Source organism: Dicentrarchus labrax, unplaced genomic scaffold (assembly GCF_905237075.1).
Source record: "Dicentrarchus labrax unplaced genomic scaffold, dlabrax2021, whole genome shotgun sequence".
NCBI lineage: Eukaryota > Metazoa > Chordata > Actinopteri > Moronidae > Dicentrarchus > Dicentrarchus labrax.
This window is the reverse complement of record NW_026136720.1, coordinates 6,244,074-6,266,817: the sequence shown is the minus strand read 5'-3', so window position 1 is coordinate 6,266,817 and position 22,744 is coordinate 6,244,074. Positions and strand designations below refer to the sequence as shown.

At 42.9% G+C, this 22,744-nt stretch overlaps 1 protein-coding gene across 5 annotated transcripts in view; it reads left to right on the top strand.

The window, feature by feature from the left end:
- srgap1a (SLIT-ROBO Rho GTPase activating protein 1a) overlaps nt 1-22,744 on the top strand; it is an 81,785-nt gene that overhangs the window by 55,688 nt on the left and 3,353 nt on the right. Inside the window, exons 9-21 of one of the 5 annotated variants that reach the window (XM_051382807.1) lie at nt 348-545; nt 1,083-1,167; nt 2,322-2,349; nt 4,533-4,566; nt 5,869-5,929; nt 6,636-6,713; nt 6,947-7,081; nt 9,047-9,152; nt 9,320-9,544; nt 10,823-10,902; nt 16,003-16,183; nt 18,230-18,367; nt 22,139-22,511. In XM_051382807.1, the coding sequence (XP_051238767.1) occupies nt 348-545; nt 1,083-1,167; nt 2,322-2,349; nt 4,533-4,566; nt 5,869-5,929; nt 6,636-6,713; nt 6,947-7,081; nt 9,047-9,152; nt 9,320-9,544; nt 10,823-10,902; nt 16,003-16,183; nt 18,230-18,367; nt 22,139-22,511 (1,722 nt within the window). Of the gene's footprint in view, nt 1-347; nt 546-1,082; nt 1,168-2,321; nt 2,350-2,422; nt 3,865-4,532; nt 4,567-5,868; nt 5,930-6,635; nt 6,714-6,946; nt 7,082-9,046; nt 9,153-9,319; nt 9,545-10,822; nt 10,903-16,002; nt 16,184-18,229; nt 18,368-22,138; nt 22,588-22,744 lie in introns of those variants that run through there. The other 4 variants (XM_051382805.1, XM_051382809.1, XM_051382808.1 and 1 more) reach the window with 4 other exon arrangements.

The window sequence follows — 22,744 nt, the reverse complement described above, 5'->3', positions numbered from 1 at the left end:
GAAAGAGGCGGTTATGGAAATGAAACTTAAAAGCCTGCGACTGAATGTACCATCTCCAGCCGGCACTGTTCACCTCTGGCCCCTCTGAGTGCATGCAAATTGATTGCTTTGGCTGTGAGTCAAGTTTAAGGGCTTGTGGATTTTTTTTAGAAAAGTGTGTCTTGTCAGAAAACACCTGAATTTTTCAGTGTCATGGCGAGAGAGGTTTTTAGGGAGTGTGATGATACAAGCTGATGAGTGATGGTAACGTTGTGATAGTGAAAAGATGACATCGAGCTTTTAAGCAGGCTAGGTTTTGTTCTGACTAACTCCTTAACTCTCTCCCGCGCCATCCCTTGTGTCTCCAGATCAAGAAGACGTCAGAGGCCACCTTGACCACCATCCAGGACATGGTGACCATTGAAGACTACGACGTGTCCGAGTGTTTCCACCACAGCCGATCCACAGAGTCGGTCAAGTCCACTGTGTCGGAGACATACCTCAGCAAACCCAGCATTGCAAAGAGGAGGGCCAACCAGCAGGAGACTGAGCAGTTCTACTTCATGGTGAGGGGAGATGTGTGGTTTAAGAAAAGAGGCTGTTGTTGGATACAAGTGAGCAAATACAAAGGGGAAAGACTTCAGAAATGTCTTTTATTTCTGTTTGAAAATAGAAATAGATCTCTTTCTTTGTTGGCTGGGTTAGCTTTCTATACTTAGATGTTTTAAAAGTGGTGAAAATGCCAGATTTCTCTTGTCTGATTATATAATAATAGCTGCTACAAAAATCTTTCAAATGAATCTGAGAATATGAGCTCAAAGCTTTTACCTGGACTTTAACATGCTTAGTCTGTGCATGCAAATTTTAAATTTCTGAATCTTTGATCAGCTGGCAGAAAGGCAACTCTCCCAAAATATTTCCATTTTGTAAGGCTAACTGCTATCCTGTTCCAGTCTAAAGATGGACATGCTCTGATAACAGCTTTAAAAAGACTCTCAGCGTGTCCTTTGCCCTTGGCTTTCTTATCACAGATTGCTGTCTTAAGAACGGGTGCTCTGGCTGGCACTCTGGGCCGCCATGTAATTACTCTCAATTCTCCACAGAAATTCCGGGAGTTTCTGGAGGGCAGTAATCTAATCTCCAAGCTGCAGGCCAAACATGACTTGCTGAAGAGGACACTTGGTGAAGGTACAGTCACGATCCCTGTACTTTTATTCTCTGCTCTTCCATTGTTCCTGTTGTCAAACTGTGACGAGCACTTGATCTTGAATCTCTCAATGTCATATCCACTGTCACCAGTCTGTGCATGGCCTTCCTCCAGCCAAAATATTAGCCGCAATCAGTGTCCAAACATCCAACAAAACTAATTATTTGTTGCTGAATTATTATTTATTATTATTTTCTGCAGTCCTTCTGAACAATTTTAGTGGTTTTCGTGGCAAACTTTCCATTGTTTGCCTGCTTTTTCCACTAGTAAAAGCTCCTAGATGGTAATCTGGGTTTTAGCCAGGCAAGCCAGAGCTGATGGGGATTGTGAATTTGTATTATCCGTCTTAGTGATTGATTTGGGCCCAACTTAACGGACTGCCGTGTATTAGAGTGGTGGCAGTCATTACCCACGCGTTTTCCTTGTTCTACATTGGTGGGATCTCCTCGAGGCCTTAGCTAATCTACCGTCAACCCAGAAGAGTGTCTGTCAGTCGTTGTTCTAACCAGCAGTCCTGGTGGTCTCAGTCAAACTGTCCACTTAATGAGTAATGAAGCTGTGTGCTAACTGGGAAGAGAAAAGCCTCCTGCTTCTCCCACATGCTCCTTAATCATATTGTTGTCAATGATCTGAAGTATAGTATGAGTCACTCAGGCACACAGACAGGTCAGATCCTGTTCATGGGAACAGATGGCCACACATTTGAAACTACTCCTGTTCTCCAAAACCATTTGGAAGCTATTTTGTGCTTAATCTTACTTTGCCTGTCCAAACTTGTAGCTCCGTGTATTACTATAAGATTAGTGTGTCTGTGTGCCTACGTCAGTTGTGAACATACAGCTGTGTGCCGGGTAAATGTTTGTTTGTACTGTAATTGTAATGTAGCTAAAGTGTCGCCTGTAGAAGTCTCTGTGCAAGCTATGAGCTCTTGTGTGAGTGTGTTTGTGTGCGTAGGTGTGTGTATGGGTTTTGTTTGTGCTGCTCAAGAGGCCAGCGGTTGCGGACAGATGGCAGGCTTCAAATGCTTCACCAGGCGTATGCAAAATGCACCGCAGGGACCTCAGAGACAGGTCCTGGCATGTCCACACATCTAACTTCCCCTCACGTCTCTCCTCTTTTCTCTCTTCGCCCGCAGGCCACAGAGCTGACTACATGACCACAAGGTAAAGTACACCCTCACACTTCAGGATCTGTGCATATTCAAGATGCCCATCCAGTCCACTTTCCTTTCAACAGTGACAGAAACGTTCATGAAGTGTTGCAGCTCATCAAGGTTCACCCCAGGAAATTCTCATGGGACTCTGTGACCATGAAAGCTGAAGAGTCCGTAGTTAGAATCCGGAAAAAAAGACCCTGGAGAGCGCTGAGCAGATGTGCCGGCCTCCATGTTTTCTAAGCCTAACCTGGTATCGTGTGGTGGGGTTACTGTACTCGCCATTCCCATCTGTACCGTATGTCAGACCTTTAAAGAGAGTGAGAAGGGGTAAAATGGAGAATGTTTAGCCTAAGAGACGAGAGGAGAGTAAAAATGATTTGCATGAAATTTAAAATGTTTTAGCATCAGTTTTAAAGAACCACAAAGGAGGAGGGAATAAGAATCCTTAGTCCTTAGTTTGCATCATTTATGTTCAGGTGTGGAATTAACTTATACTCCCATTATTGTGAATATTGTTGATCACTAATTGTAGTGAAGCTGCATATTTCACTTACATTGGATTTTACTTTGCTACTTCTTTATGTTTTACTAATTATACAGGTCTTTATGAGCAGTATAATCCCAACAGTTTTGGAGCTTCACAGTGTGAAGTCAGTCATCAAGAAGAGAGAATATATTTTACTTTGTCATCTTTTTTGTTATTTTTTTATAATCACAGCAATATAGGTTCAAGATTATTTTGCCCTTACCGAACTGCTAGAAAAAGTTCACATCCAACACTGTTCTCTGTTTTTAAAAGAAACTCAAATGTTTGAAATGTGTAAAATCGGCTAGACTAAAAACTCAATGTAGAAAATTATTGGGAGTTTAATCGACGATGAAACAGTTTTATTTATATTGCAAAGATGCCATCTTTTGTGTTGGCATGATCAGACATTTAAAACATCTTCAGGGCTTTCTAGCACAATAATTCTGTCTGACTGAGAAGCAGGAAGTAAGCCCTGGTCTCTTTTCATCTCAGTCCTACAGGTCACACGAAGCCAAACTGCATTAAGTCACACAGACACACACACATCCACACAAGCTAAGAGGCAAATACCCCGCGGGGCCTGTCATGAGGTGGCTGCTGACACAGACGATGCTCCCAGTGGGACTGATATTTCACTGGCCTGTGATATCTTGTGGAGAAAGAAAAGACAGGATTATACAGAAAAAGTTCATTCACATGTTCCAGCCGTGTCTGAAAATACCCTCATTCACCTGTCCATCATCTTGAGTCGAAGGGTTTTAAAGATCAGTGAGCCTCAACTTTAGTTTCAGTTTTTGAAGGACATAAAGGTTATTGGAGAATAGATAAACCCCTCTTAAGGAAAGGCTGCATTGTTAACTTATTTTGCTGCATTCTTTGTATTCTAGACACCCCAATGGGCCGCTCAAAACCCACACTGGCACCCGGCGGGCTAGACCCCGCTCTGTTTTTAATGTTAGGTTATTTAATGGCAATATGGAGTCATTTATCAAGGTACTGATTACCAGTCTGCCCGCTCGACATTGCTCCTCCTCCTATCTATTTTCTGTCTTGCTCTGGCTTTCTGGCCATTTTGGTGGGTTCCCCCAAAGCATCTTAGCTTTGATTTATCTTTTACCAAACCAAAAAAACCTCTAACATATTTGTGCTAAGATGGATTTTGGAAACCTTCCTCATGAGTCAGTGAGCGCTGGCATTCTGCATCTGAGATAAAGGGTGGCACTGATGGATTTGGAGGGGTGCAGGAGGAGAGGAGCGGCAGTTGGAGGGATAAATGTTTGTCTCCGTCATCTCCCCTGACTCACTGCTGACCTGGCATCACTGGGCTGCTCTGGCAGAGATGCTCTGGAGGAGCAAGAGCGGAGGCCAGTGAAAAACAGCAGGATAAATGGCAGTCAGGGAGCGGATGCCAGACTGATAAGGTGTTGCTGCCTCCCTCCTCCGGCCTCTTCACTGCCTCTCACTGGTGGCCGTGTCCAGTCCTGCCTGGTCCTGTCCAGTTCCTATTGTTTACTTTCGGGTTTGATGCCAGCACAGAGTGGAATGAGGGATGCTCTCTTGGTAAAAGCTTTGGTGGGCAGCTGCTGTGGTCCTAATCTGGGTCTTGCTTTTCTCTCTCTTTCTGTCTCTCCATCTCTGGCTCTTGCGACACTTCTCTGTAGCCGCGGACGACGGAACTCACACACTCGACATCAGGTACACAACTTGAAGCATCTTGGGGGGGCCCATGCTGCTTGCCTGCGCTCATTTCCTTTATCTGTCCTTCTTGTATTCATTACCTGATTTCTGTGACTAGACTGAGATTGACTGACAGAAAGGTTGCATCAAATTGTATCTTTAGTTTCATTTATGAAATCCCCAGTATGAACAACATTTCCAACTTCAAAATTGGTATTGAATTTATGTGATATAAAGCAGTCATCCCCAGTCTCTCATATCCAAAGGGATAGAGTTACATAATCCTGCTGCACCAGACCCGTGCTTCAACCCTTGCGGCTCCACTCCAACGTTAGATAGTCGATTTTGGCATGGGCGCTGTGTTTGGACCGTGTGTATACCCCTGAGGGCTGTAAACAGATCCACTGTATCATTAAAAGCATGTACTGTAGTCCCTGTGCAGCACTGAACTGCAGGAGCAGCTGGCACCGATGCAGAACAAGAGTGCGGTCCACGTTTAAGTGCATGAGAGGAATGTGTTTTCTCTGAAGGAGATGGTGCTGCTCCTCTCATCCCACCACTTCTGCCCTGAGCTCCATATCGAGTGTGTGGCTCTTTAAGATAAGTTCCTGTTAACTTAAACACAGGGTGCACTTGTTAGCCAGCATAACAAGTATATTTAGCAACACTGTAGGTGCCAGTTGAAATGTGTTGGACAACTGGATTGTACATGCTTGTTGTTGCTAGTGAGTGATTTTTATGAGATTTCATAATCTGTTACTGTGGGAGACTGGGCATGAACAAACAGCCGGTGTCAGTCAACTCAGTCAATCTCAGTAAGATCTCAAAAAGGTAACACTTTGTATCTTAACCTACCATCTTCACGTACACTGGGTGTGCATGTTTAACTTTTAACATCACTTTTCATTGACCTGTTTCTGTTAGAGCCCGACCAATACACCAACATACCGATACCACCGGAACTATGTTGGGGCATCACAGTTATATTGGCTATGATCTACAATTTTTTAGATATACAAAAAGAAATTGCAGAGAATTAAACGGCCATAATAAATGTATCCTATACATTTGATACTGCACACTTTACTTTTTACTTCAATTACATTTACTGATCGAAACGTATTGTATATTTTAAAAAAGCAATATCAGCCAATATATTGTATGTGGATAATGTACATTGGTATTATTCTCAATTATTGATATTGATAGCATTCTCAAAACTCCAGTATCAGTCGGGCTCTAGCTCTTGTTTATGTAATACAAACTGCAAATTATACATGATCTGACATTTAGGTGTTTTTGTTTTCTTTGCTTTTAAAGGACTCTGGACAGGCTATCCCCCGTGTGGTTGAAAGCTGTATTCGCTACATAAATCTATATGGTGAGTTGGTTGTTGTTGGACAGTGTGTAGACACGTCAACAACCTGCCTCAATTTCAAGTCTGTCTGAAGTGACACTTCATTGATGCTAAATGTTTGGGCGTGTACATAGTTTTTCATGTTGGGGTTTCAGTGTGTTCCACTTCAGCTGCAGTCATGGGAAAATGCAGATTCCATCCTGTTTACAGCGGCACAGCCTATTCCACCCAGCTTCCCAAGCATACCGTGAGACAAACAGTTCAGCCCGGCACAAGTGATGAGTTACAATATTGTTTTTAATGCAGATTGAAAAAGACTACATGAAAGAATGTACACTCTTAAGCACGTAAGATGTGACAGTAGTGAAATCTCAAGGTTTGTAGGCCCGTCCACTGCACCTCTGATGATGTGCAAAGAAAAATCTAAAAGAGACAAATAGCAGACTAATTATGCTTCCTCCTGACCCTTGACCTCTCCCCTTATTAAGTCCTAATCCCAGCTGGAGGACACTTAAGTAAAGCTTGATTGCGGTCTCCCCGACTCATTAATTATCCTTAATTAGAAAAGTGAAGGGGCTTAACGGACAGGATGTGCCTCTTAGGTCCAAAAAAATGGGCTTTATTTGCTGGGTGTGGAAGTTTCTTTCTGTGACCGTCAGAGCGGACATATGAGCATGTTGAGTGTGCCTGTGGTCTTCCTTTACCTTCTGTACCCTCTTTCTCTGTGCAGGCCTACAACATCAAGGAATATTTCGTGTATCTGGATCCCAGCTGGAAGTCAATGACATCAAGAACTCATTTGAAAGAGGTACAAGATGTCTGTTTGACTATATTAACCACATGTCTTTGCCTCATTGTTATTAAATCCAAATGTCTGGTACAATTAAGAACTAATCATCACACATTGTATTGGCCATATTAAGCCAGGCTTTTTAAATTTTTAAGAAGGTATATTCACATAATCTTTAATAATCATATAATCATGTGCATTTTTAATAATTAAGAACATCTAACTGACATGCTCACTTGTCTGTGTCTTAGGAAACGACCCTTTGACGGATGATGAGAATAATCACGACATCAACTCGGTGGCTGGCGTTCTCAAACTTTACTTCCGTGGTCTGGAGAACCCTCTTTTCCCCAAAGAGAGGTTCAATGATCTGCTGTCCTGCATCAGTAAGAACACACACATTTTACCTTAGTATCAGTGAGGTAGTCTTATTCTGAGTGCATCTCTTTGTTGTTGATAGTGGCATTTTCTATTGAATCTTAATTTTTTTCTCATTCAAAAGGCGTATTAGTCTCACTCAGATGGATTATAAGTTCTTGCAGCTTTTTATGTGTTTCTGTCAAATTAGCGCACACAGCACATACAGTGAGAAAATACATTTCCCGAAACTGTGTCTAGTTTTTTGGAGCACATCATTCTTTAAAATTACACACTTCACTTCACTTCACCATCTTAAGTGTTTTATCAGAAGAATGGTTCTGACTTTTTTTGGACACTTGTTGATACTACTCTGTGGTATTTAGTTGAGTACTGAGAAGGATTATTATCTGTCATAAGTGGCACAAAGCCGGCCATGCTTACAGGACTGTGGTGGAATGTTAAATGTCCACAGTACTGAGCAGCGCTGGAATCCAGAGCTGAATCTACACTGAAGTCCTCATAAGAATAGTCACATTGTCATTTTACTGCGAGTCAGTTCACAGATCAGTCAGCTCTTTGTGTGGCTTGTTCTGATCTTTTAAGACATTACAAGAGGGACGTTTAGGCTCTGTTAAATAACAATTGAACATGCAGTCACATGAACACAACATGTGCTGTAATGCCTCGTGCAGCTATGTGTGCCCTGTACTCTTGTGTGTTTTTATGTTCATGCAGGGTTTTGTGTACTTGCGAGTGTGCAAAGTGTGTCTGTGTGTGTTTCCTGGGTGTACTTTTACACATTTGTGCAGAATGAGTGATGGGGATTCCCTGTTTACATTCCCCAGCTCAACATGCCAGTGATTGCAGTGTGGGCTGAACGCCCAGCAAGCTCCATATTAAAAACCCTCTGCTTATTCCATATGGAGCAGCTCAGCCCAGCTACAAGATCACTTTTCCATTTAACTGCTCCCAGTTGACTGTGTTTTTTTTTTTTCACCAAAGCAGCGTTCTGCAGCTACTGATATCTTTCATTTTGGAATTTGCAGCAGGGATGTTTTGCGCAGATGTGCTCACACGTGTGTTTGTAGGTGATGTATGAACGTACATTGGAGTAGATCTTTAAATAGTAGCTTCTGAAGTGCTCAGGAGCCTTGCAGAATCCTAGTTAGGTATTCATGAAAAATGAAATACATCACAAGTATCCCAGAAGCCCAAATCCCAGATGGCTCAAAGTGGCTGGAGGGTGACAGAGCTATTTTTAGCATCCAGCAGAGGCCCAGCTCAGCCAAATAAAATAGGCTGCTTCAAAAGCCACAGCAGAACAAATGAGATAGTAATGGAAGACATAAAGGTCGGCATTCTCCAGCATGTTGATGTTGCACAATATGAGAGGTTTTCAATTCTTTCATTTAAAGTTATTATAATGTTCCTGCAATAAACATGTTGATTGAGGAAAAAATGACTTCCTTTGTGGGTTATGTTCTCTTTTCTGCAAGGCAGAAAAAAAGAGAATTGAGAACTTGACATAATGTTTTTTTTGAGAGACGCTGTTTTCATTAAAAGCAGGAAAATCTACACACCAATAGTGCTGACTTCTTCCTCTGTGGTGTCAGGAAGACAGGCTGAGGTGAAGGTCACCACCACAGTTGTTACATTTCCTGTAGCCTCCACACAAACATTTTATATATCACTGCATTAGTAAATCTGTGCTGGTCCTCCAGAGACTTACAGTAAATCTGATAAGTAATTGGCTCAGCTCCATTATGCTCTTGTGTTTGTATGCTGGGACATCGTGTGGCAATAATCAATATGTGGACGTCATTGATAGATGAGTGTCTTAAATGTACGACTTTGCAAGGTGATGTGTTTGATGTGCAGCAGCGTTGGAAGGACGGAAAAGGGATCTTTATTCATTTAACAATATTTTCTTCTTGTATTACAGCATTTTACTGTATCATCATACCCTCTCCACTCTTCTTTTGCTGCCCTAGGAATAGAGAACCTGTATGAGAGAGCGCTGTACATCCGTAAGATCCTCCTGACCATTCCTAGATCAGTCCTCATCGTCATGCGCTACCTCTTCGCCTTCCTGAACCAGTAAGTTAATACACACAAACTAGTAAATCCATCTTTATTTACTTAGCACGTCAGAAAATGAAATCTTGTTCCCAATGCTATATCTTGTCATTCAGCATTGTCACCGTCTCCTTGTCACCGTCTCTCTTTTCTTGCCTCTCTCCATCCATCCACCCTTCTCCCTCCAGCCTGTCTCAGTACAGTGATGAGAACATGATGGACCCATACAACCTGGCCATATGCTTCGGTCCTACACTCATGCCCACACCAGACAGCCAGGACCAGGTGTCCTGTCAAGCCCATGTCAACGAGATCATCAAGACCATCATCATCCACCATGAGACCATCTTTCCTGATGCCAAAGAACTGGATGGGCCCATCTATGAGAAGTGTATGGCTGGAGGAGACTATTGGTGAGGAATGATGCATTTAGCTGGTATCGCCATTGTTTAATTATCCAAACATTAAGTCATTCTTTAGGTCAGGGTTCAGTTTCTTGTTAGATAGACGCAAATGACTTTTCGCAAATGGTATTTCAACTTCTGATCCCTGTCACCGGTGTCTGAAGGTAAAGTTGTGGGTTATCCAGGATTAAAAGTGAAGATGGAAAGCATTCTGATGAGGTCACTTCATGCAGCTGCACAGTTTTACACAACGAGATGTAGAAGAGTCAGACAGATGCCAGTGCTTACTCCTTTTTTTTACTGTGAGGGGAACAAAGGCATGCAGCCAAACCTACTTCCTTAGGGACTCACTCAACATGCAGGTATGCGTGCACGCTGCAGCTGTGTCAGTAGTATGTCAGTGCAGTTGATATGAGTAATTACACACACCAATTAGGCGTCTGTGGTTAAGGAACATGACAAGGTAGAGTATGTTTCATAGCTGGCTTTACAAGGTGGACTTTTTTCTAGGTGAGACAGGCTGAAACAATCACTTTAATTACCATGACCACAGCAGGAGGAAAGAGAAAGGTCACCTGGCAGGGAAAGGATGATTAGATGAATTGCAGCACATAGTCAAACAGATCAAATCTGAGGCCCTATGCCAGCTTCACATCTAGAAGCAGTGCTTATCACTTGTTTCTTCCTCTCTTTATCTGTCTCTATTTCTCCCTATAAATGCCCACACATCACCACAGGCTGACAGGGATTTATCCCTGGCTAGAGCTAATCAGCTGTCTCAGCACGACCATGTCCCCCCGGCAAGACACAAGATGCCCTGGGGAGATTTGTTGTCTTTTCTGCCTCCCTTTCTTGCAGAAGAGGAGGTGGCTGGTGACATGTTAGTATGGGAGGAGACACTGAGTTCCTGGCAGGGTAATCTGTCGATGTGTGTGTGTGTGTGCGCGTGGCATTACTGCCAGCTCTCTCAGCACGATGCCAGAACAAGACCATAGAAAAAGAGGCCCAACCACAGATCGAGGATCTAAGCCTCTCACAGAATACTGTCAGTGACCGCTATTTGAACTTCCTCTTGGTCTTATTTGTAAAAACCTCCCTTCCTCCTTGTCATCCTTACTGAAATGAGTTTTGACTGTTGAGATTTGAGCAAAAGTCCTATATTGCACACTGAATTAGGAGATAGCGTCTTCAAACTACTTTCACTTCCTGAAGATAAAAGAAGTGAAGGGAAAAACTAAAAAACAGAAAGAAGAACATGACTCTGAGTTTGCTTGTTGTCCCCCACAGTGAGAGCCCCTACAGTGAGCATGGAGCCCTGGAGGAGGTAGAGAATGAGGGAGGGACAGAGACGCACACCAGCGAGGACGGTGAGTGAAAATAAAAACATGTATGCGTGCATGTACTACATAACTGCATGGACACTTGTTAGATTATGCGTGGGACTTTTGGTTTTCCACCAAACTGCATTTAAAACAGCATTAACCACTGAACATTACATCCATTGAACTTCACCATCGTGTTACACAACACATACGCTTACAGTAAAATGCTGTCCCGTCCATATGCTGTGTCCAAATTTAAGCTCTCCCGCATGTCTGTGGAAACCCAGCTCTCTGCAGCTTATCCTGCCTTTCAGCCTGTTAAATGCAGTAACCTTGAAGGAGCTGAGCATAGTGATGGACGGCCATTCATATTCTAATGGTTCTGCTTCTCCCTTGGGGCCTCAGGACACTTACACATCCCCCTTTTACAAATCCCATGGTGGTCTGCACCCATTGGACCCACTGGGAGAGAAATCTTGTTTCCCATGGGTCATAGCCTGGGTTAAAATGTTCAGTTGCCTTGAAGGTTTTTCATTACCTTGTGAAAATGTAGTGTTATAGTAATTTGTAAAAGGATAGCAAATTTATTTAGTATGTGTCCGACTTGTCAGATTTTAATGGCATATCAAAAGTTATTTGGTCTGTGTTTTCTCTGTTTAATTACATTTACATGTGTCCAAGAGAAATATGAAGAAATAAAATAAAACACCAGGCCCAAATAGGCACTGGAGAATACAATAGACTTCTCTCAGACAGGGTGGGATGCAGTACATTTGTGTGATTATACATGTGGTCCTTTGTTTGAGCAAAATGGATACCGGTCGGTCTGGTCCAAATCAAATAGTGACAGAGTGAGTTGAAACCAAAATATCAGCCGGGGTCAGACTGTTGCTGTTAACATCCAGCAGAAAAGACAATAAAATTCAGCTCATTAAAAAATGATAAATATCCGGGAGCTGACCAGATGTGGTGGAAAAAAAGAGTCGACCTATAGCTAAGCAAAGTCTTCGTATTTTACCTTGGTAACAGACTTCCCTAAACCTGTTTCCATGGTGACAAGAACGGCCCTGATCCAGTCTCCTTTTCACACCCAGAGATGATTTTTAGGGGCTCCCTGTCACCATTTGTCATCAGTCTCCATAGACAGAGTTTCGAAATATGGTTGATTTCCTCTCATTACATCAGCTGTTAATCACTGTGCTTCCAAATTAAAGTCATCATCTGGATGTCCTTTATAACTAAAAAGGACATCTGATTAGACAAGGAAACTTCTGTATGTGATGGTTCCCACTGTAAAACACAGATGGCAGCTATCAAGTCTTTGAGTAATTAATAGAAGATTATGTTTTCCAGAAATCCCTTGCTACCATGGTTTTGTTCCAATAGCCTCTCTGAACAGACTGGGAGGATGTCCTCACTGACTTGAGTCCCTCCCTGTGGAGTCTTGAACTGTGGTCAAGTTATTGTCATCAGTTATTTTTAAATCCCCATGACCTCATTTGGATTTCAGACACAAAAGCAAACCTCTTTTCCTGTTTGGTTACCAGCACTTGATTCTGTAGACTGAAAAAGTTTTTCTGTTTGTTCTCTTCTTTTCACGGCTCAAAATCTGTTTGCCCTCAAAGTAAGTGAACTCAGACAGAAACAGGCAGCCTGGAGGAGTAAAAGTCATTCCACATGTTGGTCTAAGTAGTTGTCCGGAAATGTTCTCGTCCGGTCGGCTCAGCCCCCCTGGAGTGTGTTAGAGCTCATTAGCTCAGATAGATGATCTGGACTAGCCAGATTTACACAGAGCACACTCAGGAAGTAAAGCTAAGTAATTGTTGCTTTGATCAGGTGTTAGTGGAAAAAAATGAAGAGGAGGACAGTTGTTGATTTTTAAGATAAAGATGGCTCCATGTTAGGTGTTTTATAAAGCTTGTGCCCAGTTTGTGCCTTATGGATTACATGCTTCTTATTGCCAATACCGATTAGATGGCCAATAATTTTACATTTTTGTATTTTAAAAAGAAGTTGATAACCTGTAGTGTATGCACACCTAATGGTAAGTAAGGCTGAGATGTATGGAGTAAAGATGGATGAATTAATATTCCATAGCTCTGTTCTAACCAAATATAGCTGATAAATTGTTAACACAACAGAAACAAACAGTTCTGACTTATGATTTATTTTTATCAAAAAACTTTGCAAACACACTTTGGATATCCTAGAACATACAACCTCTAATTTAATTATACATTATTATAAATTTCCCATTATCGGCATATAATGTATCTGCCCTTTTCTCAGAAAATTGGATGCTCAGCACTCTGACCGCAATGTAGAAAATAATACATACGAGTCATAAAGTCATAACACCAAGTGAAAATCAAGTCATCCACACAATTGTCCTCCTCTTTAGTTACATGAACACTTGATTAAAGGAACAATAACCTTAATAAATGGCAAACAGCGGCTGTATAGAGCCATACATATTTCTTCAGTATATTTCTGTTCAGGGCTGACACACATGGCTGTCATGCCTGGAGATTAGCTGTGTTTTTAGAGTGGCACTTCTCGCACACCGTCAATACATTGATGTTATCTGCTGGTAAATTTGCTACAAGGTCAAAGGTGAATTAACTGGCACATTGATTATATATCACATTGCAGCAGTACAGTAGGATGTCCTTGTTGCCAAGTGCCCCAGAATGCATATTGTATGTAGGACTGCACATGTTAAAGGGCAGTGTATTTTACTGTACAAGAGGGGTCATCCTCTTTCCGTGTCTAAGGCTAGTAAGAAGTCTCTTGCTCTGTTTGTAGCAGCAAGCAGAGATTGAGATTAATATTTGTCTTCAGAGAAAAGGGTGAACAAAACATTTTTTATTCTACCCTCCCCTATTGTATTGGTCCTAACCATATCTCACACCAGGCTGCTGCTCCCCTGTTTTTACGTATGAACATGGATATAGAGCAACATCCACACAGACTCTGCTCCACTGGCTTGTGTAAGACATCTGACAGTTCGTATCTCTTACACAACGGGCCTCCAGCTCTCACGGTTCAACATTTCTTTAACTCCAATAACTCTGTGTGTGTGTGTGTAACCTCGGGTGGTTGGGTCTGAAGCGATTCTCAGTTATAATTGCACAACATGACAGAGGGGATCCTTTACCACACTGAGATTTGAGTTTATGGCCTGCTGCCTTTAGCCGCAGCCACGTCACTGCAGTGCTGGTGTGTGTGTGTGCCTGCCTTGGATAAACATTTGCAGATGGATGGATAGGTTGAAGTGAAAGAACGAGATGGAGAAAATGGAGAGAGAAATCCCCTGCACCGATAAGGGTTCCGTCAACTTTATTAACAGCCTTGTCCGCTGCAGTGCAGCCCAATTAATTCAGGCAGTAAATTCCTGCTTGTCACATTTCATTGGAGCCACGTCACATCCACCCTGTCAATCTTGACAACCAAGTGAAGCAAGGAAGGTGGCAAGTTAAGAGTTGGGAAAAAATATAATAGAAATAAATGAGGTCGAATAAGATACTGAGAGAAATGTAGAAACCTTCGCTCTATGCCGAATCACGCCTGTTTTTTTTTTTTTTCTCTCACGTGGCCTCATTTGGGAATTACTTTCAAGCTCCTGTGAAAGATATACCATGATGGCTTTTCACAGCCGATACAAGGTTCAGCCATTTACTGTGATCCCAGTTTATATAGAGAGCCTGTGTTAGGGTGAGGCTTCGTCTGTCCAGGGACCCCCTGTCTGACTTAAAGTGAGAAAGTGAGATGGGAGGGGTGCAGAGGTAGGAGTGAGGGAGGAATAAATGAGCTATTTTTAGACCTGTGTTGCTGTAGTGCATGCATATTGGTTTGGAGATGTGTACCTTTTTGAATAGGAGAGTTGACTGTAGCTGTTGTTGAAACCACAGAAGTATTCAGATAAAACTGATTTTGCTCTGAAAAAAAAGAATATATTTTAAGCGGGTTGTCAATAAAGATTAATTGAAATAAAGCATAATACTAATTGGTCAAACTACCATTGGTTAGTATTGTCTGTAATAACTTTTCCTGGTTTTTCCCATGTTCATTTCCCATGTCACTGATCCAGGGCTCTGCTTGTACAGTTATTGAGTAGGTATCAACCCAGTCTAATGATCCATACAGTGACTGACATGCCCCTGAGTCATATAGATCTCCTCTCACCAGCTTCTATTATTATCCTGCTAAAGCTCCTCTGGGCCTGTTGTGGCCCTGGCCTGGTGTTGTAGAGCCAGTTACTGTTGACTACAACTAAAGTAACCAACTGGATTAGCACACTTGAACTCCATGTGCACAAACATGCCAGTATAAGACCTAATACTAAACTTTCCTGCATCAGATCCATCATGGATTTAAGTGCATTGCTGTGTCCTAAATCGCTCAATACTCATTATATAGTCAACTGTTATTACATCCTATATAGTGGACTCAGAGTATCCCACAATGCAAGTATCCCAGAACTACCAATGGTCACTAACCAACTATATACCACCATGTAGTGTGCTGAGAGAGAAATGGCAGACAGAGAAAACGGAAAACTGCTTCTCTCTCTCTCCTCTTCTGTCTAGTAATTCTGTTTCTTCTCATGTGTGTAAAATAGTTTTTTCCTTATGACGACAGGCACGGGTTTAATCCATGAGTTGTTGTGCGATAATAATATGGTTAATATGAGCACAGCAGGGCACCACAACACACAAAGTAATTTGTATTTATTCATTTCGGAAAACACGCTGTGTATAATATTATATATTTATCACCAAAATGCGTATTGGTATTTATTATGATTAGTCCACCAACCAACGTTGATCTGGCGCGTTTGAGTTGTACGACAGCAATGGCGTTCCTAACGGCGCAGAGAAAATGACCCGGGTACTGTAAAATTCTGCAGATGAGCTCACTTTATAGTTTTCTACTTCTAACTCCCTAGATAGTGAGTGGGGAGTAGCAGATGATTTCAGACACAGCCCATGTGTTGCCTTTCTGTATCAAGATTTTTATTTCACAAGACTGCACCACTTGAATTAATCATTAAAAATGTCTGCACATGCGATAATAGCCGTCTGTGCCTGATGTCTTTGCCCTGTCTGACATACCTGACCTGTGTAATCCTCTTTCCGTTGACAGAGGGCGAACCCATTGAAGCCATTGCCAAGTTTGACTATGTTGGGCGCTCTTCCCGAGAGTTGTCCTTTAAGAAGGGCGCCTCCCTGCTGCTGTATCAGCGGGCGTCAGAAGACTGGTGGGAGGGACGGCACAACGGCATCGATGGCCTGGTGCCACACCAGTACATTGTGGTCCAAGACATGTGAGTGTTTTATATTGAGTGTTATTTTACATTTTTATTTATAAGAGTATGATTTAATACATTTCTAAGTTATATTTATAATAAAGGTAGCACCGATATCTTTAAATATGGGATTTTTAAACTTGTTTTAAATGCAAGCAAAGAGGTCCGTTGATCTGACCATCGCTCTGCTCCAGACTCAGATATGTCAGCTACTATTGAATGGATTGCCATGAAAACTTGTTCATTCATGGCCCCAGGAGGATAAATCCTACCAGCTTTTGTGATCCCCGATGTAACCTATAGCACCCCCAGCAGGTTGACATTTGTTGTTCAAACTAAAAGGTTGACAAATATTGGATGGATTGACTTATAGTCTGGTGCTGACAGTCATGGTCTTAACAGGAAAACTTTGATAATTCCTTCACTTTTCATCAAGCACCAACATCAGGTCAAATTTGTAATTTGTCCAATACTCTCATTAACCTCAGTTGATTTAGTGCTAATTAGCACGATAGCATGCTAAACTAAGATGGTGAACATGGTAAACGTCATAACTGCTGGACATCCGCAGAGTAAGCGAAACAACCACTGTGCCCAAGTATAGCCTTACTGCGCTGCTAGCATGGCTGTAGACTCTTCACAACACATCATTTGAAAAATTGGTACAGGGGTACACTGAGGAAATGTCCCTTCTACTCTTAAATTACTACCAGCTCCACTCAGAGCCTTACAGTTGTGGTTTAAAGAATAACCCTCCAGCTCTCCCTGATGATATCCCTGTGGGTTAAACAACACACTTTTCCTTGTTGACTTTGCTCCATAAGAGGAGCCATAAGTAAGCTGTGGGGTCGTACATACAGGACCTTAAGTCTTGTTTGTTCTGTGTTCGGCTGTCGTCCCCACTCAGCTGTGGAGAATTCTCCATCTCCAGGGTCCTCAACCAGCCCTTCTGTCACCGTTTCCCCCTCTCAGCACCAACAAGCATACCCTCTACCATGGCGACTGTTGGTGCCTAATGGACTGGATTCACTGTCTCGTTAGGACGAGAACAGAATGACTCCAATCACTTAGTAGCTGGCCGACAAAATGGCCATTTAGAATGACTTCCCCCTCTTGTCTCGTCTCTTCTTTCCCCTGCTGCTATCCCGTCAGTGTGCCTCTATCAATAATTCACCAGGAGGGGCACTGCTGATGGGGTGTCTTCTAAGTTAATGAAAGAGCAGGGGAATTTACAGCTGTACGGGTTGTCCCCCAAGCTCAGTAACATCCTGCTCCTCTATTTAAACTGAGCAGGCTAAGGAGAGTGTAAGAGCACACTGGGTTGTGATCTTTACTTGTCCCATAAAAGAACCCGGAATAGGAAACATCTGAGAGACCACTTCAGCACAGGATGTCTCTCTCAAGACGCGACTGTTGAGATGTTCAAACTTTCTCGTGTCTGTCTGTACATTTTGTTTACTGCCGCCTCTGCTTTGGAGAAGTGCTCGTTCTTGCTCTGTCTCTGTCTGTGTGCGCTCATGCGGATACAATGAATAAGCGACTGTGTTTTATATCAGCTAATACACATCATTAGAGGCAGCAGTGCAGCTCAGGAGCTCTGATTACTGCCACCTGACAGGCACCAATTGTCCCCAGTATCTAGTCGCACACCTCACTGAAACCCATACAGGTGTGTGTGTGTGTGTGTGTGTGTGTGTGTGTGTGTGTGTGTGTGTGTGTGTGTGTGTGTGTGTGTGTGTGTGTGTGTGTGTGTGTGTGTGTGTGTGTGTGTGTGTGTGTGTGTGTGTGTGTGTGTGTGTGTGTGTGTGTGTGACTACCATAGTACATCACCAGAATACTGAAATGCCTGGGAATATGACTCATCTGACTCTCTGGACCTTCGGGGAGAGAGGAAGACGTGCTGACTCACAGGAAACTGATATCAAATACTGTCATTGAAGAACAGTGAAAATATAAAAGATCGACTGATTTGCTGATTTCTCCTTTTTTTTGGTCTGTTGTTTTTTTCTGTCACTTCGTCTTGCTCTTTCCATGTCTCAATGTCACTCTGTCTCTGTGTCCCAGAGATGACAACTTCTCAGACACTCTGAGTCAGAAGGCTGACAGCGAGGCCAGCAGCGGCCACGCTGGAGAGGATAAATGCTCGGGAAAGGACATCGGTTCACCCACTGACCCCAGGATCTCTGAGGCCTATATTACCAGGTTGGTTTTCACACTGCTGTAAAGCTGCACTATGCTATCCTCTTTAGCAGCCGCCATTGTTGTTTTCGAGCGAACAGTAGTCACGTCTTCACACTGAAGCTCCCGGTAGTCCCTCATAAGACACTGATTGTTCCAAACCAATCAACTATGGTTTGCAAACATTGCTTGAAGCCTGGCAAGATGAATTCTAGCGTGATTTCCTAAGGCCAGCTGCCTTGCAAGGTTATGCATTCTCTATACAATTCACAAAAGTCTGAAGATCTGCTGTTTTTCCCAAGAAAAATCCACTAGCGTATTGAAAAGGTTTTGAAGTTTTATGTGTTTTGTCTGTATTGTACAGCAGAAGCAACAGAAATCTGTTTGGAAAGGTACTGTACTGTTATCATGAGAAGGGATGGACACCATCTTCACAAACTCACACTTAATAGCCCCAAAAATCCAAAGAAAAAGATGTCACAATACATGGCAAGAAACAGCAGTGATTTCACCAAATTTCATAAAGGTTCTTGCAGTATTTAAAAATAATATGTTCATTATAAATATTGGTATTTAGGGTTTCTTACTGGACTTAACAGTGTAGTAGACATATTTTCAAGGTTAACAAGCATCCTACTGTGTTAATTAGTGCCAGTCCTCCTGACATCCAGTGACCAGTTTATGACCACAGCCTTCCACAGACTTCACACTGGCTTTATCTAATGAGAGATGGCCAATCCAATAAGGACTGACAGTCGAGCGGCAGCCTGTCTGCAACAACCTCAGTGTTGCATCATCCAAGATGCTTAAACAGCTTCAGGTGTGAATAGAAAATGTACACAAACTCAAGACGCTTGAAACATGAACAAACTTTTACATTTTTTATATAGACCGGACTGAATGGGGCTTGGACTACTACATGTTGCTGAAGCCTTGGTTTCCACCTTTTACTTCAGTGAAAGCTTGCACCGAGAGCCATTGAACAGCATGTATCTGATTTGCCTGTTATGTGTGCAAGACTGAAGGAGGCAGGGGGAGACCTGGACAGTAATGCACCCAATCTTCAGTGTTACATATGCTGCTTCATCCTGTCACCCTATATCCTCAGCTCACCTCTGTCAGCCTAATTGCCACTGGATGGATAAACTTCTCCTGCTCTATTTTATTCCCACTGACCGGTCAGTTCCAGTAAGCATTAAATACCCATTTCCCAGTGGTAGTTAGTCATCAGCTGGTCCCACTGGAACATAATGTACATACACATACATACAAACACAGGGAGGGATGTCACAGAGAGAAGACGCACACGTATCCGATCACACCTCAGTCTTTTTGGCAGCGTCTGCTGGTTGTGTGCCAGTATTTCGTCTCCTGCTCCTCTCTTCGCTGCTGCATTTCTGTTGGTGGAGTAAGCGACCTTGAAACGTCTGTTACTGGCTCTTGCCAAACACATGAACAAATGCTATTTTATTCAGAGCCACACTCACTCCCTCTCCACTTAACTGTTGAAATGTTGATGATTCATACTTGAGGCAATATTTACCAACTGCAGGTATTTGTATGCAGATGGAGAACATATCTGAATGAATCATCTTTTTCACATCAGCCTTAATGAAGCTCCTCTAACTCCCAAAGCCATCTACAACAGTCTGTACCTGTCACCAGGTCCCAGGTGACCCCCACCTCCCTCTCTACCACCCCCACTCACTTTTCTGCTCTTCCATTCGGACAATTCTCACAAGTGTTGAATCATTTATATCCTGCGCTTTTTTTAGATATTTTCCTCTCCTGGTGTTCTCAATCAGCAACATGCTCACTGGACGCGAACTCTAGTAGGATTTGGCATCACGACTATAACAAGAATCCTTAAACAAGACAGTTATGTTTGTGCCTTTTTTAGTGGCGAGGACACAGATGGATGAGATCATGCCAAGTATTACAGTTCCGTAATCCGTTTTCTGTTTTGAGGGAGAGAAACTCATGGAATGTCTTGTGATTTACATTATTATTAGCCACTGCCACAATAAACAAAGGGAGAGCTGTCAGTGTGGTGACAGCTTGCAGAGTAAGTTGCAGTGCCTGTTGTTGTACACTCTGTCCCAGAGGGGGGACTGGTGTTATGAATGCAGATTGCTCCCCCTGCAGGTTGTCGGTGGCTCCTGCAGTTGTTTACTATTCCAGATTTCTCACTGCAGTCATATTTTAAAAAAACATTTTCTCACACCAGGCGTACCAGCCTGCACCACTCCACCAATGAGTTTTAATGTATATTAAACTAACTAACCTACTAATTAACTATTATCAATCGCTAGTAGTGCTGTCAAAAAATGTTTTGTTCATATTCATTTCTATTTTCACATTTTGTTCACAATCCAGAGTGTTTGGCAGTGTGTGAGTAGGTTTCAGAGTCTCGCATGGTCGTTGGGACTGACCTGAGACTTTCTAGTTCACGTAGCAGAGTAATTTTCTGTGATGAAATGATTGGGGAGATGCCAAGCTGCATTTCCATTCACTGAGAGCGTCACTGTCCTTCATATCCATACTTTGGTTGGACGGTTAGAACGGTGATGACAGCATTCATTAGGCAGAAGTAAACTCACATATAAAGCCATTTGCCTCAGAGATGTGATTAAAGGACGAGCAATTCACTGATTGTTCATCATCACAAAAAAACAATAATGCAGACAGCAGACTAAATAAAATTGTTAATCTGTCATGTAACAGCTTTCAGATGTTATTGAGTAAATATTTCAAGTTGTCAACATTTCGAGAAATGTTCTGCCAACCGGAGAATTGCTGCATAATAATAAAAATTCATCTGAATGTATTTTTGTGTAATGAATTTCAGGTAACTTCTTTATAAAATTCTAGTTCTGCAATACTCAAATATCTTTTTCAGTCATCTAGCTGCTAGACAGGAAGTGATAATAGCTGCTTTGAGTAAAGATTACAGTTCTTGACTCAGGCTTTCCGTAGCTACTGTAGTGCTGGTGGTCGTAAATATGCAGAGCCTATTAGAGCCATACTGAGGAGGATGTGCATCTTTATTGGCCTTTTATGGAGCAATAGAACAGTTTCAAGGGAGTAGATGTTACTGTGGGGAAATCATGCTTAACTCAGCAGGCAATGTGTCTGTGTGAGTATGAAGGAGTGTGTGTCTGACCAGACTCATGCGTTCACGTTCAGCTCTGTCTCTGCATGGTTCGAAAGTCAGATTAGGTGCGTATGGTGCTGTGCTGGTCCAGGTTCAGATAGAGGACAGCCGTAGTGCTGAAGCAGCTGGAGCTTCTCCCAGGGGGCGAGTTTTGGTGCTCTGACGAACCACAGGCCTCCCTCCTCTGGCTGATAGCCAGGTCCACTCTACCTGCTCTCCAAATAAGCTCGTCTGAGCTGTTAGGCACTGACTCAGGGTTCCTCGTACACCAATGATGACTGTTTTTTTTCCACAGTGGAAAATGTTACATTCACTATAAGCTACTGAGGATGCAGTATGCCCCCATATTGTAGTACTGACAACCACGTACATCAAGTTTGGGCTCCCTGTGTTTTCAGAGTGAGACCCAAAAATAGCCTTTAAATAAATTCAATTCAACAATTTAAGGCTTATATTATTGAAGATAGAGCAGTCAATCCAAAAAGAATGTTTACATTAGGGATATATAAGGTGGTGCAACAGCTGTAATAAGAAAAGAAAAATGCTTGCCTGAGTGCAATGTTTGGATGTGAGGAATAGGGTAAAATGTTAAAAGATGAAAGCAGAAATACATTAAATAAATATTTCTGTGTTTATCCCAGCAGGCACAAGAAAAGATCAGAACCACCATCTCGGCGGCCCCCTGCCCGCCCCAGCGATGTCCACTGCATGGTACATCCCTCCCAGCATGGTCATGGAGGACATGGAGGCACCCCAGAGATGGGTTCCCCAGTTTTAGGCCACTTCAGCCCACGGGACATGCTGCGGAGTCGCAACCACATGCCCATGGACAGTCCTGAACATCGACGCCGCATTGGCCATGGCAGCCTGACCAACATCAGCCGCCACGAGTCGCTGAAGAAGATGGAGAGCCCCCCAATCCGCCGCTCTACCTCTTCGGGCCAGTACACGGGCTTTACTGATGCCCACCACATCCATGGCGGCAAGCCCCTGGATCCGGAGACCATCGCACAGGTCAGCGCGGGACGAGCGGCGACCCGACCGCAGCTCCCTCCACCATCAAAGCCCTGCCCCGCCCTGTAAAAACATAGTCAGTCCCTGTCTTCTGCTTCCTCTGGCTGCAACTGTGTCTGTGTGCTAAATACACGCAAAAAAGACTAGCTTCACAGGCAGCAGACAGCAGGGAGCATAGCTCGAAACTGGGACTCCTCACAGTATATTTACTGTAGTCTTGCTTGTGAGCATAC